Below are 16,925 nucleotides of genomic sequence, written 5' to 3' on the forward strand. Positions count from 1 at the left end.
CTTTTTGGGGTTTGTTTCCTTTGCTGTTGGAGTCAGATCCAAGGAAATCATCACCGAGACTGAGGTCAAGGAGCTTCCTGCCTATTTTGTAGGAACCGCATGGTTTCAGCTCTCACATCAAGGCTTTAATCATTTCTGAGTTAAGATTTATGTATGTGCAAGACAGTGGACCGGTTTTCATTCCTTCAAATGTGGCTGTCCAGTTTCCCCACCACCATTTACCAAAGAGTTTCTCTTCTCCCCATGGCATGTAGTTAACCATTTCTCATAAATTAACTGACTGTGTATGCACGAGTTTCTTTCTGGGCTCTGTATTCTGTGGCATTCATTCAAGTGTTTGTTATTATGCCAACATTGTTCTGTTTTGATTACTGGAGCTTGTAATATAGTTTGAAATGATATGCCTCCAGCTTCCTTTTCCTCCCGATTGTGTGGCTTTCAGTGTCTTTTGTGATTGTATGCAAATTTTAGGATGATTTGCTTTCTTTCTGTGAACAAAAACTGCCACTGAAATTCTGATAGGGATTGCATTCAATCTGCACATTGCTTTTGGGAGCATGAACGTTTTAAAAGTGTTAATTCTTCCAATCCCTGATGATAGAGTATGTTCCCATTGAGTACTTTCTTCTTCAATGTCTTTCCTCAGTGTCTCCTTGGATGTTATGACCATTGTAATCTGAACTTGTGTCCACATCTGTTGAGACGAAACACCTGACTAGTTGGATGTTCTAATTCAATCGTTCCCTGTGTCTTTGAGAACCAGGTGTCCCACTCAGGAAGAAAGCAGACACAGATGTAACGGAGAGAGGTGAGTAAACATGTGGACAGTTCTCACTTTAAATTGCATGTATCGGAATTATACTACTCTTTTATCACATATATAAGGTCTAGCTCTTCCTACATGCAAGACCTAGAAACAATGGCCAAACCAGAAGCAAGGAGGATACCTAAAGTTCCAATGTTCATGATGATTAAATAATATTTCCACTAAAGAAACCAAGACTTCTTGGAAAATGACTGATTCTAGTGCTGGGAGGACGTATACAAGAAGAGTTTGAACCATCTTGCCAAACCAGACCTCAAAGAAGCACTTGGACTACGAGGGTCACGTCCAAAGGACGGAAGAGTTACCCAGAAGAGGGTCCAGCTGGTGAAAAATGTGACAATCAGACCATAAGTGTATAAAATCATTGCAGTCAAATGAAATCCACCAAATATGGTTTAATGCTTGACTTTATCATGTTTTGTTTTACATTCATCATCTTTGAGGATGATAGGTGAGCAGTTCATTCTCTGGATAATGGAGCGATGAATGAAAAGAATAAAACATCTACCCTGCCTTTCCTCTATGAACTGTTCCAGCAGGTGACCAAATGAGAGATGAAGGAAAGTGGTTTTGTTTTCTGATCAAATTAATCCAGCTGATACATGAAAAAGAAATGATGGCATTAGAGTATCATCATTTTCCCTCTCAAATGCATCGGTGAGAAGGATTGAACATCATCTTTCCTGACATCTCAAAAAAAGGCAGCTAGCCTGACATGTGTGTCCTGTGAAGAAAGAGCAGTGCCTAGAGTCTCATCAACAGTCTTGATCCTGAGGCGGATCAAGCCTCTGAATACAGTTGAACATCTGCAGGAAATGTGGAGCACAGAGGGATGTGTTGATCTGCCTCCTGGGAACACAGTCTGCAGAATCCATACTGCAGAGTTCCCCAAGGAAAGAGCTCAGCTTCTTCCCTGGAGGCATGTCAGATGAGAGGGATGGAGAAGGACCTTAGAGACTAAAAGAATTGGGCAAATACCAAAGATGGCAAGCATCATCTAGAGGGTCTAGAGGCACAGGAGGGTGATAGACACTACAAAGAAACCTAAGGAGAGTAATGAGTATGGAGATGAGGACAGTGAGAACTTTGGGAAGGAGGGAGGTGGTAGTGATTGGGAGGGGACACAGGGAGGGTCTTCTATGGTAGATGAAAGTACAAATTCTTATCCTTTATGGTGGTCACAAGGCTGCTCTTTACTGAGGTAGAGTTGATTTATAACATTATGGTAGTTTCAAGTGTACGACATAGTGACTCAAAATTTTGTAGATTATACTCCATTGAAAGGTATTTAAAATACTGGCTATTTTCCCTGTGTTGTACAGTGTATCCTTGTCGCTGGATGATTTATCTACTTGTTTAAGTATTTATTTAAAATCTCAAAATATTGACGCTGAATGAATACAGCCAGATACAGAAAGAGGTCCCTCATATAAAATGCAATGTTCTCTCTAGTGGAAGAAAACAGATCAGTGGCTGCCGGGGGATGGGAGGGAGGGAGGTGTGGATTATCAAGGGGCATGAGGAAATCTGGGGAGTGTTGTGTTTATTTTTGTCTTAAGTGGACTGAGGCTTTTCTGTGTATATACATACAACAAAACCCAATGAACTGTCCTCTTTAGAACTGTGGAGTCTTTGGACCTCATGTGCACATCCATGAAGCTGTGACTAAAGCAGCACAGTGTGGTGTGTCCCAGTCCTTTGGAAGCCATGTGTCTCAGGCTTTGTTGATGCTAAGAAGGCCCTGGTGCTATGGAAAGTCCAGACTCCTGTTCTTGCTCTGAGTCTCCATGAGCGCCAGGTAAACTGTGTTTCCAACAAGGGTCCCAGGAATTCTCCTGCTCAGGGAGGTTGGGCAACCCTGGTGTGAGGTGGGTGGGAGCTGACGAGCAGCCTTTCCTCATCGTGACCAAACCATCCTCAGGTGAAACCAAATGAAACCTCCACCATCCACAGCCAGGGGAAAACGAATATATGATCTCCTGGGGTTTCACCAAGTGCCTGAATCTTGAGTACCATAGAACAAGGGGGTATCATCAGTGTCTCCTTGAAGGAGCTTCCGCAGCCCCCAGCATCTTAGATCATTGGATTGATGGGGAGAAAGCCCAGTGGATGGCGGAAATGGTCTCCATAGAAACCCTGGTACTGCAGTTACCCAATCAAGACCCCAACTCCTATAAAGGACACACCAAGGGCTTTGCTTTGCATTTCATCTCGAAGGATGTTTGCTGTGTTCTGTTGTGAAAGAGGTGCATTGAATGCCTGGTGTAGCATGATACCCTGTTTTAATAGTTTTATGAAAGTAGTGGTATGATTGGTAGTCCTTGAAAATGCACTATTTCTTATAACTATCAGTTATGACCTGATAACCAGATCAGGTCAGGAAAATGTTTTTAGATTTACTGAGCTTTGCCGTTCTTCAGATGTATGCTCTTGGTCCGTTTTTCTCTATTTTTCCTTAATTTGGGGTATGCTTCATATGTAATTGATTTGAAGTCTTTGTCTTTTCTATCTTGAAAACATGTTCTTCCATCTATCGCTTACCATTACCTCGTTGCTGGTGCCCTTTTTCTTTTGTGGCCTCTGTGCCTCCCGTTCATTTATGGAAACTTGACTATTTTGGAGTTCCAGCTTAGTGCAGTGGATTAAGAATCCAACTGCCATGGCTCCAGTCCCCATGGAAGTGTGGGTTAGAGCCAGGCTCATGCAGTGGATTTTAAGAATCAGAGGCAGCTGGGATTCAGGCCCTGGCCCAGGACCTTCAATATGCCAGGAGTGCAGCCATTAAATTGAAAAAGAAAAGCTAACATAAACTTTGTCCCATTGCTTAGCAAGATTGAAATTAGGCAAAGCATGCATTTGACCTAGGAATTGAAGACAAAATTTTAATTTTTTTGGGGGGGAGTATAGTTGATTTACGTTGTGGTAGTTTCTCACACAGCAGATGGTTAAATTTTACCTACATGCAAGTATATACTATGTCATCTTCTTTTCCATTTTGTTTATTACAGGATATTGAATATACTTCCCTGTGCTTTTCAGTAGGACCTTGACTATTTCATATATAGTAACTGGTATCTGCTAATCTCACTCTCCTAATATAACCCTCCCCCACCCCTTTTCCTGGTTGGTCACCATAAATTTGTTTTCAATGCCTGTGAGTCTGTTTCTGTTTCATAAACTAGTTCATTTGTGTCACATCTTCCATTCCTCTTGTAAGGGATAGCAAATGGTATTGGTCTTTGTCTTTCTGACTGACTTGACTCCGCATGGGAATCGCTAGGTCCATCCCTGTTACTTCAAAAGCATTATTTCATGCTTTTTAATGATGGAGTAGTGTTGCATTTTCTTGATACATTCACTTGTGCATGGACAATTAGTTTGCTTCCAGATCTTGGCTATCGTCAGTAGCGCAGCTGTAGACGTTGAGGTGCATGTATCTTTTTCAATTATGCTTTTGTCCTAACATGTGCCCAGAAGTGGGATTGCTAGATCCTCCAGCCTCTCTATTTTTAGTTTTTTGAGGAACCCCCCTGCTGTTTGCCATTGCAGCTGCACCAGTTGACATCCCCACCAACAGGATAGGAGGGTTCCTTTTTCTCCACACCCTCTGCAGCTTTTCTTATGTGTAGACTTTTTGATGACGCCCTTCCTAATTGGTATGAGATGATACCTCATTGTGGTTTTGACTTGCTTTTCTCTAATAATTAACAATGTTGAATATCTTTTCATGTGCCTATTGGCCATATGTACTTTGAAGAGAAAATTGTAAACATTGGAAAGGGAGGAGGAATTTCATATGAAAATCTCCAATAGCCAGTTGGAAAGCAAACACTAGGTTTGAAAGGTTCAACTAAATGCTGGGTTTGGGAAAGGGAAAATACTCTTTTCTTTTATTGGAAAGGGATAAGCCCTGTCAAACGAATAAAAATGTAATTTTAATATGAGTAGAAGAAGAACTATACAAAAACTAATTCTAAAGCTAATGAACATTATCATAGCTATGTACTTGACATTTTAGGCTACATGAATAATTTTCTGAAAAGCAAAATTTATCAGGATAAAATCTGGGGAGTCAGAAACTCTGAAGAGACCACTTTTGTAAAGAATCAGGACAACTGGTCACACCTTCACCTCGGGGTGTCCTGAGGAGCTGACTCCTTTGAGTGCTTGGAAAGCTTTGCCAGTGTTTGACAAGGGTGTCTTCCCCTGGTCCCAGCATCCACGACATTCCCCATGACAAAACTGGGGCCTTGGGTTTCAAACATGCATGCCAAACTTCCAAACAACACCTAGTTTACTTGTTTTATACAAAGTAGTTTGTGTCTCTTAACCCTTTGCCTCTCTCTTGTCCCCCCTTCCCTCTCCAACCTTGTGACTAGGTTGTTCTCTGTGTCTGGGACATTCTCGGTTGTCTTATGTACATTCATGTGGTTTCTGTTTTAGACTCCACTTATCAGTAAATGCTGACCTATTTGTCTTTCTCTGACTGACTTATTTCACTAAGGATAATAACCTCCAGGTCCACCCATATTGTTGCAAATGGAAAAATGTCCTTCTGCTTTATATCCGAGTAGTATTCCTTTGGTGTGTGATTTATATACATATTTAAACTGGGGTTCCTGCTGTAGCCCAGTGGATGAAGAATCTGACTGCAGCAGCTTGCGTCACTGCAGAGGTGCAGGTCCAACCGCTAGCCCAGGGACATCCGCATGCCAATTTGTGTATTTATTTAAATCCCATATGCCAATATATGTATTTATATATGTAGTTACATATATAATTATGTATACACACATGTATTTTATTCCATTCATCTGTTGTGGGACACTTAGATCGCTTCCTTATCTTCCCTCTTGCAAAGATTGCTTCCTTATCTTACCTGTTGCGAGTAATGTCACTTTGAACACTGGGGTGCATGCGTCTTTTCAAATATTTTTCACTTCTTTTGGATATATATCCAGGAGTGGTATTGCTGATCATACGGTAGTTATACTTTCAGTGTTTTGGGGCACCTCCATACTGTCTTCTGTCCTGGCTGTGCCAATATACATTCCCATCAACAGTGTACAGTTGCTCCTTTTTCTCCACATCCTTGCTAGCATTGGCTCTTTGTGGTCTTTTTGATGAGAGCCTTTCTGACAGATGCGGGGTGATGACTCATTGCTGTGTGATTGACATCTCTCTGATGATCGATGATGTTGAGCATCTTTTCTTGGGCTTGTTGTCGATGACTATGTCTTCTTTGGGAAAATGTCTATTCAGAACTTCTCTCCAATTTTAATGACATTAGTTTGTTTGTTGGCCGTTGAGTTGCAGAAGGTCTTTGTATATTTTGGATATTAGTCCCCCACCAGATACATGACTTGCACATATTTTCTTCCAGTTCCAATCTTCCTCTTTTTTTCACTTCATTGATGGCTTCCTGTGCTGTGCAGAAGTTTTTGAGGTTGCTGGAGTACCACTTGTTAATTTCTGTTTCTTTGCTTTTGGAGTCAGAGCCAAAAATATCATTGTCAAGACTGATGTTAAAAGCTTACTACCCATCCTTTTCTAGCAGTTTTATGGTTTCAGGTCCTCTATACAAGAGTTTAATTTGGGAGTTCCCGTCGTGGCGCAGTGGTTAACAAATCCGACTGGGAACCATGAGGTTGCGGGTTTGGTCCCTGCCCTTGCTCAGTGGGTTAACGATCCGGCGTTGCCATGAGCTGTGGTGTAGGTCACAGATGCGGCTCGGATCCTGCGTTGCTGTGGCTCTGGCGTAGGCCAGTGGCTACAGCTCCAATTAGACCCCTAGCCTGGGAGCTTCTGTAGGCCGTGGGAGTGGCCCAAGAAATAGCAAAAAAAAAGACAAAACAAAAACAAAAACAAAAATCCAACAAAAAAGGGTTTGATTTGTTTTGAGTTCATTTGGTATATCATGTAAGATAATGGTCCAGCTTGAATGTCTGTATATAGCTGGTTGTCCATTCTCCCAACACCTATAACTGCAGAGACCATCCTTTCCCCTGGTGTGTATCTTTGGCTTCTTTTAACTTACTTGACCAGATAGGTGTGGGTTTCTTCCTGTTTTCTTTCTATTCTCTTCCATTGGTCTGTGTGTGTGACTTTCAGTCAGTATCATACTGTTTTGATTCATAGAGCTTTGGCTTAATTTCTGCTTCTCTAAATCCCATGTGGAAAACCAGGGGGGTGGCCTGGCCCTGAGCAGCCCTGGGAGCTTCTTCTCTGGGGGTCACCAGGGGGCTCAGAGCCTGCTGGGCTCCCCTACAAACTGAAGGCTGGAGGATTCTTGGTGCTGGGCACTTGAGGTCACCTAGGGTCCAGCTTCCTGCCACGTCCCCCAGCAAGTCCTGGGTCCACCAGAACAGAGTGGAAACTCCCAGAACTATGGAAAGAGCCCTAAGGGAGGGACCCAGAGCCCAGGGACTAGCGACCTCCAACATGGATGTTTAAACCTGAAGGGGGAGTCATCCAGGTAGGGAGCCCAGTGGTGTCAAGGTGTGGGGCCTGAGAAGGCTGGGCAGGGGGTGGTCCTTGGAGGGAGAGAGAGAGGCCAGGGCTGAGGGAGCAGGCCAGGTGGGCTGCTGGCAGGAGGAGGGGCTGGAGATCTGGCTGAGGACTGGGGCTTCTCCCCAAAGTGCCTGTGGAGGACTTCCTGTGTTAGCAGAGTGACAGGAACACATGTGCCTTTTCTGGTTGCCTGGGAGAGGCGAGGGGCACATCTGAGGAGTGTGGAAGTTTCCCAAGGCCAGAGATGGAACCCCAGCCCCAGCCATGGCAGTGCCGGCTCCCTGACCAGCTGTGCCAAGAGCAGGAACACCACAAATGTCTTTTTTTTATATTTCACTATTTTTTAGTAAGTTATCATCGATTTACCGTGTTGTGCAAATTTCTGTTGTAAAGCAAAGGAAACCGGTGATACACATACATGAAAAAACAAAAAGAAATCTCTTTCCCAACTCCATTTCTTGGGTCAGAGGGAGTGAGAAATGAAAGCACGGAGCATGAAGCAGGGGCAGTGCCACTGGAGGGCTGGACTAGGAGAGGGGAGGCACACGCAGAGAGGCGAGGGATGCATTTTGAGGTTGGAAACAGGACCAGGGCATGAGGTGACTGCATGTGGGGATGAAGAAGAAAGAGAGAACAGACAGAGCCAGGGTTCTGGTTGAGCAGGAGGGAGATGGAGCTGCTGCTGCCTTGGATATGGGGGGCGGGGGCGGGGTGGGAAGAGAGTTCCTGGGGCCAATGGAGTCTTAGACCTTTATACTATATATGCAACCCAAATTAAGAAGAAACAAGGACCTCTTCTATAGCACGAGAAACCATATTCAATAATTCATAAATTTATAATGGAAAAGAATCTGAAAATATATGTATGCACAAATGCATCAGTTTGATATGTACCAAAAACGCAGACAACTTAGTAAATCAATTATATTCGAATAAATAATAAAATTAGGGAGTTCCTGTCGTAGCTCAGCGGAAACAAATCCCACTACGAACCATGAGGTTGCAGGTTGGACCCCTGGCCTCACTCAGTGGGTTAGGGATCCAGCGTTGCTGTTAGCTGTGGTGTAGGTCACAGATGCAGGTTGGATCTAGTGTTGCTGTGGCTCTCGTGTAGGCCGGCAGCTGCAACTCCGATTCAGCCCCTAACCTAGGAACCTCCCATGTGCCACAAAAAAAGACAAAAGACAAGAAAAAAAATTGTTAATTAAAAAATTAAATAAAATTAGAAACTTACAAGTGATCAATTCTGATCCGTTTTCCTAAATAAGTCACTAGAGAACTTGCTTACCAAAGCCTTTCTTCTTTCTTTTTTTATTTTTCCGAATTGAGCATGTGAAATTTCCTGGGCCAGGAATCAAACACAGGCCACAACAGCAACCTGTACTGACAAAGCCAGATCCTTAACCTACCTACCCGAGTGTTTCAGTCCAGGCTGAGGATGTTGTTACTGATCTGAAGAAAAATCCCCTTGTTTCTGGTGACATTGACTCTGTTTATGCCGATGTTGGGCCTGGATAAGGGGTCCAGCCGCCTCAGCCTTGGGGACAAGCATTTAAGTTCAGGAACAGGAAGGCAGCAGCACTGAGCTTGTCAAGTTCATCTGGTGAAAGGAGCCTGTCGTCTGCCACCTGTCCTGAAGCCGCTGTGTGTCCAGCCAGAGAAGCCAAGCCTCACAGACCCTGTGCCCCATGAAGGGGACAGTCCCCGCAGGCTGCACTGTGGCTGTGAGCGAGGACAGGGGAGCAGACTGTCTGCGTCCGTCATCCCTGCTCCTGCCACATGTGCCACCTGGTCTGACGTGTCTGTGTCCCTAGGACAAGGCTGGGACCCTGTCAGCAGGTGTGTTGGGAAACTAGAAACCCTACGATCTTAGGAAGCTCTGGCTTCTCCCTCCATGTGTGTGGGGGAGGGTTTTTTCTGACCCAAAGGCAGCGAGCATGGGCACACGCACTCACACATACCCACACACACACTCCTGCACAGGGACATTCAAAAAGAATGTTGGGAAGGGGTCAGAAGAGGAACAGCCATGGGGGAGGTAATAAGAGGAAGCAAAAAGGGGGTGAAGGCACGATCTTCTCGTGACGCCCCTCCCACATGTTCAGGTCTCATGCCACATGTGCCTGAGGACACCCCTAGAAAGAGATGCTGGAATCTGCCCCCCCCAAAACTGTGCAGGTGGTGGTCAGGCAGGCTTTCAGACACAGGGACTCACTCAGGATGGGGACCAGGTGAGAAGGGGAAGTTGAGTCTGGAACCAGGTCTGTCTTCTCAGAGCCACACACAGCCCCTCCCCAGGCACTATGCAGAAGGCAGTGTGGTGTGACTGGGTGACATGGGGACTGCGTGGACAAGGGCTGAGGGTCAGCAGCCCAGAGGGCTGTGTGCTGGGGGCTGTGTGAGGAGACCATGCCGCTGAGGGGACCCAGGAAGTGAGGTCACTTCCTTGGCAATGGACCCCAACAGAATTGGAACCCCGTTACCAGGCGCCCACATTCTAGAGCCAGCCCCACAGCCAGCTCACTTGGCTGGAGGCAGTTGAGGGAGAAAGATGTTCTCCTGCTGCGTCCCGACTCCCCGGGGCTTCTGCTCCAGGAAACCCTGGAGGGAGAGGATTTTCAGATTCTGTCGCCACTGGTTCAAACCTCAACCCCGATGCCACTGGTCCTTTAGGAGGAAGTCCCCGAAGGTAACCACTGGTGGCCTGGGGCAGGCTAGTGAGCCTTCCCCACCTACCCTCATCCCCCTGTGTGTGGGGGAGATGAAGGGGACCATCTAGGCAGGAGCAGGAGGGCAGGCCCTTGGCAAACTGCTGACCTGTCGTGGTCACAAACCAGCTCAGAGCTGGCAGCAGGAAGGAGGAGCCTGAGGTGTGTCTTGTCCGTGCCTGTGGATCCCAGGCCCTCAGGGGCTGGGCTTTTCTCCATCCCTGGGGGAGGTCTGTGCAGAGAGTGGTGAATGAGTGTCTGCGGGTGGTGTCTGGTGTCTCTGAGAGCAGCGAGGACAGCAGGCAGGGCTCTGAGGCTGCTGCCTGCCTGCCTGCCTGCCAGGCACTGTGTTCCCAGGGCCCCACACAACAGAGGGGACAAGAGCCAGTCCCTGGAGCCACCTGCTCCATCTCCCTGTAGGAGGGGCAGGTCCCGCCACCACTGCCAGCGCCCAGGCCAGGCTCAGGGTGAGCCCTGGGGAGACTCCACCCCAGGAGGCCTGGGTCCCAGAGCCACCCTGCTCCTCCCCGGGGCTCCCTCCCAGGGTCATGCTCCCAGAGGAACCTGGGCCCCATCTCCCCTCCCTCCCATCCTCATGTCCCAGACCCTGCCCTGTCCACATGCAAAGTCACTGTCCCCACATTTGTGGCATCTCAGAAAGAGACACTGATCAGTTTTCCATCATGTACACCCACAGTGCTTCTCCAGGTTTTTTCTACGGATTCTCCTGTTCTGACTCCATCCCCAGGTGTGCACGTGGGCCTGACAGTCCTGAGCCCTCTCCCTCTGGGATCAGCCTCTGTGTTCTCATCTCTAGAATGGGAGTGTGGATCAGAGTCTCAGGGCTGATGCAGTGCCTACAGGGCGGAGCCGTCAGGACTGTGCTCCACATTGAATCATCTCCCACCGCCAGTTCTGCTGGGGATGCCACAACCTTTATGCTGCTGAGGACTCTCAGGCCACTAGTTCCCGAGGCTGGGGATTCGATCTGAGCTCCGGCCTGTGCGTTCTGGTGTCCACAGTGCTGCCTCTGACCGACGTCTCTGCTCTGTTCCACCCCAGGGGGAAGATGTGACCCCAGTGGGCAGGCGTGGGACCTGCATGGTGGGGAGTGTCCAGGGAGGCCGGCTGGACAAGCTGGTGGCACAGCTGGTGCCCACCTTGCTGAGCGGTGACCGCTCCTTCCTCCTCACCTTCCTGGGCACCTACATGGCTTCTGCCACCACCCAGCAGGTGCTGGACCTTCTGTTCCTAAGGTGAGTGCCCTACCCCTCGTGGCACATGGGTGGCTGGGCCACCTCCCAGCTGTTGAGATGTGGGAAGGTCACCACACCTCTCTGAGCCTGAGTGTGCCCTCTGCTCACCCGGGTAAAGAGAGGACCAGCCCCCTGGGGTGATGGAGGGACTGAGCGGGTCCATCATGGCAGGTGCTTCTGGGGAGCTGGCCCTGGGGGAAGGCTGCTGAGGGGCTGCTCTCTATCTTCCTCCTTCCCTTGAGGAAGCCTCTGCCTCATTTGGGACTGTGCCTGTGACCTTGGGCTGAACTGTGTCCCATTGGAAAGGTGCTGGGGGGTTCCCTGGGGGCTTCCCTGTCCTGGGGGAGTGAGAACAGGGATCTCTGGAGACCAGCCGTGGGGCCCAGGCTGCTCAGATCTGCGTCATGGGGCTGGTTGGGCTTCTTCCTTCTGCAAATATCTGGGACGGTCCCCTAGGCACAGGCACTTCTCAAAACAAACAGCATCTCATGCATCAGGCAGACCACGGTCCTGCCCTCCGCGGCCTCCCTGCTCCCGGGGGTCACCCTGTCACACCAGCCATCACATCCAGGTGAGTCCTCAGTACAGCCCAGCTGACACCTTCCTGGCCTCCTCTAGGTACGGCTGCATCCTCCCCTACGCTGAGGAGGACGGCGGGCCCCTGCACCAGCTCAGAATGTGAGTGGCTTTGGATCCCAGGGGGAGGGGCTCTCTGCTCCAGAGAACAGCGGGGAGGTGTGGGGCCTGGGGATGGGAGGGGCTGCCAGGAGCCCGGGTCCCACACGGGGCAGGGTGGAAGGCAAGGCCGGGCCCTGACTCTGCTGCCCCCCTCCCGACCACTCCTAGGGCCATGACCTCCATCCTGGGCACCTGGCTGGACCAGTATCCTGAGGATTTCCACCAGCCTCCCGAATTTCCCTGCCTGAAGATGCTCTTGGCTTACCTGGAGCTCAGCATGCCTGGCTCAGCCCTGGAGCACAGTGCCCGCCTTCTCCTGGCACAGCTGGAGCATCTGGAGCCCATGGAGGCAGAGGGTGACGGTGAGGGGTCCTCGGGGTGGGTGATGGGCGAGTGGGGAGGGGACGGGGCTGGGCCTCACAGAGCAGAGCCTCCTGAGGCTGGAATTGGGCAGGAGCCATGAGGAGGCTCAGATCACTCTTCCCCTGGACTGCAGCCTGGGAAGACTTCCTGGGGGTGGCACCTTGGCCTGAGACTTCGCTGAATGGCAGGGAGGAATTTCCTGTTTTGGAAGGCATGCGGTAAGGCAGTCCTATTGAGGATATTTTCTCTTCTTGAACTACAGGACCAGCTCCAGAGCAAGCTCTAGAAACACCTGGAGACCCAGAGCCAGCTACAGCTCTCGTGCCAGCTGCAGCTCCACAGCCCCAGCAAATTCAAACCATAGCGCTTATTCACGTTCAAGCTTTAGGTGAAGGGGACATGCCAGCTCCAGTGCCAGAGCCAGAGCCTGCTCATGTCCTAGCTGTCATTTCAGCTCAGAGCTAAGAAACCACTTTCTCAGCCTCCACTTCTAAATCCGCATGAGGTCCAGCAAGCTCTGCTCCAAATGTCAAAGCCTGAATCACCCCGGAAACCTGTCCCAGTGCTTCCCCTCCAACCTCAGCCCATTTTCCCTCCAACCTCAGCTCCAGAGCTGAAGCCTCAGCAAGGGCACTGCCCCTGCTCTGAGCCCATCAGGCTTGGGCCCCTGCTGTGGCCTGGAATGTCCTCCAGCTCCAGGTCTAGGTCTAGAGACCACGGCAGACCCCGTTCTTCCAGTTACTCCAGGGCTGGAGCCAGCTCCTCCCCTAATATCCCTGGAGCTGGACCAGGTCAGCAAGAGCCATGAGCACCGGCTCCTGTGGTGCCTTCAGGGCCAGAGGACGAGCTGCCCCAGTGCCAGCAGCAGCTCTGGAGCCTCCCTTCCCTCCCCCGTAAGTCCATATTCTCACATTTGGTTCTTCACTGTATATAGCGAATTATTTACTCTAGGATATAGATCTCACTTGAAATAAAATTGAATATTTTGATCATTGAAATTGTACATGTGAGTGACATGAAGGACACTCGCCGTGTTACATGACCCCTCTGTCATCTCTGTTTCAGATCACTTGCATCAAGGGCAGCTCTATCTGTGTTAGTCACTAAACCCGCGACCTTCGGCGTGGGACCCTCCAGTATTCCTGATTTATTTATTTTTAAATTTGTGCTATAGTTGATTAATACTATTTTGTCAATTGCTGCTGTACAGCAAAGGGACCCAGTCATCCATATACACATATATATACATTCTTTTTCTCCTCTCAGTATTGCTTATGTGTCTATGCATTTATCAATTCCTGTTTTTTCTTAACAGTGCTAACATAACCGTTGGCATCTTGTGTCTGGCTAGGTCATGTATGAAGAGACTGATTTTCTTTTCTTTTTTTTTTTTTTTTTGGTTTCAAAAACAACATTGAAAATTTTAAGCAATGGACCACGATAATGTGAGAAAAAGAATTTATAAGTGTATGTGTAACAGGGTCACCATGTTGAACATTAGAGAAAAAATGAAAGCTGAAATAAAATATTCAGCCATAATAGTTATAAAATATCTTGTAAGAAAAAAAAAGTTTTTAAGCAATAGAGTTCCCGTTGTGACTCAGTGGTAATGAACCCAACATGCGTCCATGAGGATTCTGGTTTGCTCCCTGGCCTCACTCAGAGGGTTAAGGATCCAGCCTTGCTGGGGCTGTGGTGTACTCTGGCAGCTGCAGCTCCTGGATGGGAACTTCCATATGCCACAGGAGCTGCCCAAACAAACAAACAAACAAACATAAATATTTTAAGGCAGAGCTTGGAGTCAGAGGCACAGCCTTGGTTGTGTTTGATCCAGGGAACAATCTGAGAGACAGAAGCAGGACCCCCTGAGCCCCTGTGAGCAGAAGGAGTCTCACGTTATCAGGCACTCAAGGAAACTGCAGGAAGGTCAGAGCCTAGGGCCCGGGGGCTTTGCAGCTGAGCCCCTCCCCACCCCCACCTCAGGCTCCCCCAGCAGTGACCCACCGCCCTGCCCCCGGTCCAGCGCCAGGGCTGACATCCCTGCCCCTCACCCTCTGCAGAGGGGGAGCTCGGGCTTTGGTCCAAAACCACAAATGGAGAGGACAGAGGTTCTACCCGGTCTATGAAGGTGAGGCCAGGGGGAGTCCATGGTTGGAGGCTGCTGGGAGCGGCCAGGGTCAGCATCTCCTCTCTGCCCAGAGCTGGAGGCCCCGATACAGAGAACCTAAGTCCTTGCAGGGAGGGAATTCTGAGCTCTCCTGGAGAGGGAAAGACAGAAGCCCCTGATCCCTTGGGAGCAGACAAAGCAGAGGTCAGAGGACTGAGGGGAGGGCTGCCTGGCTACCTGAGGCAGCCTGTGATGGTTGGGGGCACAGGATCTGTGTGGTATGTAGGGCGTGGCCAGGACTCATGGCATCACCGTCTCTCTGCAAAACCAAATTTCCCTCCAGAGAAAGCCTTCCGTAGAAACCATCCCTTGTCCACCTGGAGGCTGTGGGAGCCAGCGATGCTGTCCAGCTCCCAAGCAGGGGGAAGGGTTGGGGTCGGGGTGTCCCACCGAGGTCAGAGCAGCTCAGGTGGGTTGAGGTGGCCAGGGGAGGGCACTGTGATTGGACCCCACATTTGTCCCCTGAAGCGGAGGACACACATGAACGCAAGGTGTTCAGGTCTCATCACTCAGAATACTCAGTGACCACAGCAGGGACTGTGGCTGCAGGTCTTGTCCAGTGACAGGGCTGGTCTGAGTGTGGTGGCATGGACCCCAGGACTCAGAGCCAGCCTAGGTCACCCCCTCCTCGACCCCCAGGGGAAGAAATGCTTTCTGGGGGAACAATCGAGTCTGAGGAGCTGGGCTTGCGAGGCAGAGAGGGCAGAGCAGATGGAGCAGGAGGTGGTGGCAGCAGGGTGCTCACAGCGGGGACCCCACCTGCACTTAGAGCCTGGGCTCTGGAGTTCTGCAGTGGCCTCGGCTCTGGTCACGGGTCATGTCACTGAATCTGCAGAGCATGTCCACAAGGTAATGGAAATACTGCCCCCGTTTACTGCTGAGGAGATGGTAACCATAATCCAGCCATGCCAACTCCATGCGGTCGGATGTATTATCGACTTCAAATGGATCAAGAAAAAGATCCTTTGAAGAGTTTGGACATCTGATATTTCACCTAGATCCGTTGAACGAGTGCACATAATTGTTACTGAGGAAATCTTAGTAATCTTTATCTGCTACTGGAGGGCTTTAATCATTAATTTGTGATGGGGAAAGGAAACCTGCCAATTTTCATGAAAAACTGATCCCTAAGACACACTTGCCATTACTTAGAAAGAAAGATGGGTAAACTTTCATTCACTGTGGTACATTTTCAAAGCAGGGACAAGGAAATGAAATGACTCATTGAGGATTCCTCTGGAAACTATTTTCTCAATGCCTCTCTTCACAGACTGGTATGATGCTGACTGCAATGATGATGAAGTTGAGAATAAGAAAATACTGAGGAATCCAAGTTCTCTGAGGCCAAATGATTGGGTCCGAAGAGCAGGCTTAGACTGGAGGGTTCAGTTACCAAGACAAAATAGATTTTGTTATTTTCAATGTACCCGGTTGATGGCTTATTTAAGTTGTTCCTAGAGCTCAGGTGATTGTGTGCATATTAGCGTAGGCTGAATTAGTTCTGCCCACTGCCCAGATGTCAGCACCTCTCCCTCTGCAGCCCCCACATCACGGCACTGGGTGGGAGGGTGGGAGCTCACTTTGGGGAGCCTCAGTTCTTCACCTGCTCAGTCAGGAACCCAGAGTCCTCCCATCCTGCGCCTCCTCCGGGCCTAGGACTCATCCCCATCTGCCTCCATCAGCACAAGGAACAGGCACCTGGAGAGACGCATGGGGGAGGTTACACTGGGCCAGGTCTGGAAGGACACACGTCCCTTCCTCTCCTGCTTTGCATTGACCTGTGGCTACAAAGGAGGCTGGAACATCCCCCAGCTCTGCCCCAAGAAGGCAACAGATTTCTATGGAAAATCGACATTGTCAGCAAAGAGCAAGTAATTCATTTCTAGCTATTGTGTTTTCAGATGCATACTGAGTATTTACTATAGGAGAAGCACTGTGCTGAGACCAGCCTGAGAACTCATTAACAGCAAGTCTGTGAAAGTGAAATTGTTAACATTGGCTTCTTAGGCTGACAGAACCCTGGGACCTAGCTGCACTCATGCCATTTCTCAATTGGCCACAGGAGGGCGGTGTTTACCCGCTTCTGACAAACACAGCCCCATTCAAAATCGACCACCTCCTGAGGGAGCCTTCACCAGAAAGTGTTTCAGAAACATCCTGGATTGATTTCATCTGTGTTCATTCACTTCTCTTCCTCAAACTCATCTTGAAGTTAGTGAAAATGCACTACAAATAACAAACAGAAGGTGAACCACTGCCTGGAGAGTGTCCCTGTGGCTTATCAACAGGGAAAATGAGGTGTCCAACCCACCATCTGTGCCCATCTCTGTCCCCTCCTCTCTCCCTCCAACCATCTAGAAACATCTCTGTATGTAAAACAGCTTTTGACAATCTGTGTAAAGTAGTCGAGATATTTT

The 16,925-nt window shown here is 49.0% G+C and overlaps 1 protein-coding gene across 1 annotated transcript; it reads left to right on the forward strand.

Moving 5' to 3' along the window:
• On the forward strand, positions 9,888-13,354 carry LOC102161977 (ral guanine nucleotide dissociation stimulator-like). Its single transcript, XM_021073697.1, has 5 exons — positions 9,888-10,025; positions 11,107-11,300; positions 11,859-11,978; positions 12,147-12,340; positions 12,604-13,354. The coding sequence occupies exons 1-5, from the start codon at positions 9,888-9,890 to the stop codon at positions 12,804-12,806; spliced, it is 849 nt and encodes a 282-aa protein (XP_020929356.1). The 3' UTR covers positions 12,807-13,354.

The sequence above is a fragment of the Sus scrofa genome, chromosome 14 (assembly GCF_000003025.6).
Source record: "Sus scrofa isolate TJ Tabasco breed Duroc chromosome 14, Sscrofa11.1, whole genome shotgun sequence".
Lineage (NCBI taxonomy): Eukaryota > Metazoa > Chordata > Mammalia > Artiodactyla > Suidae > Sus > Sus scrofa.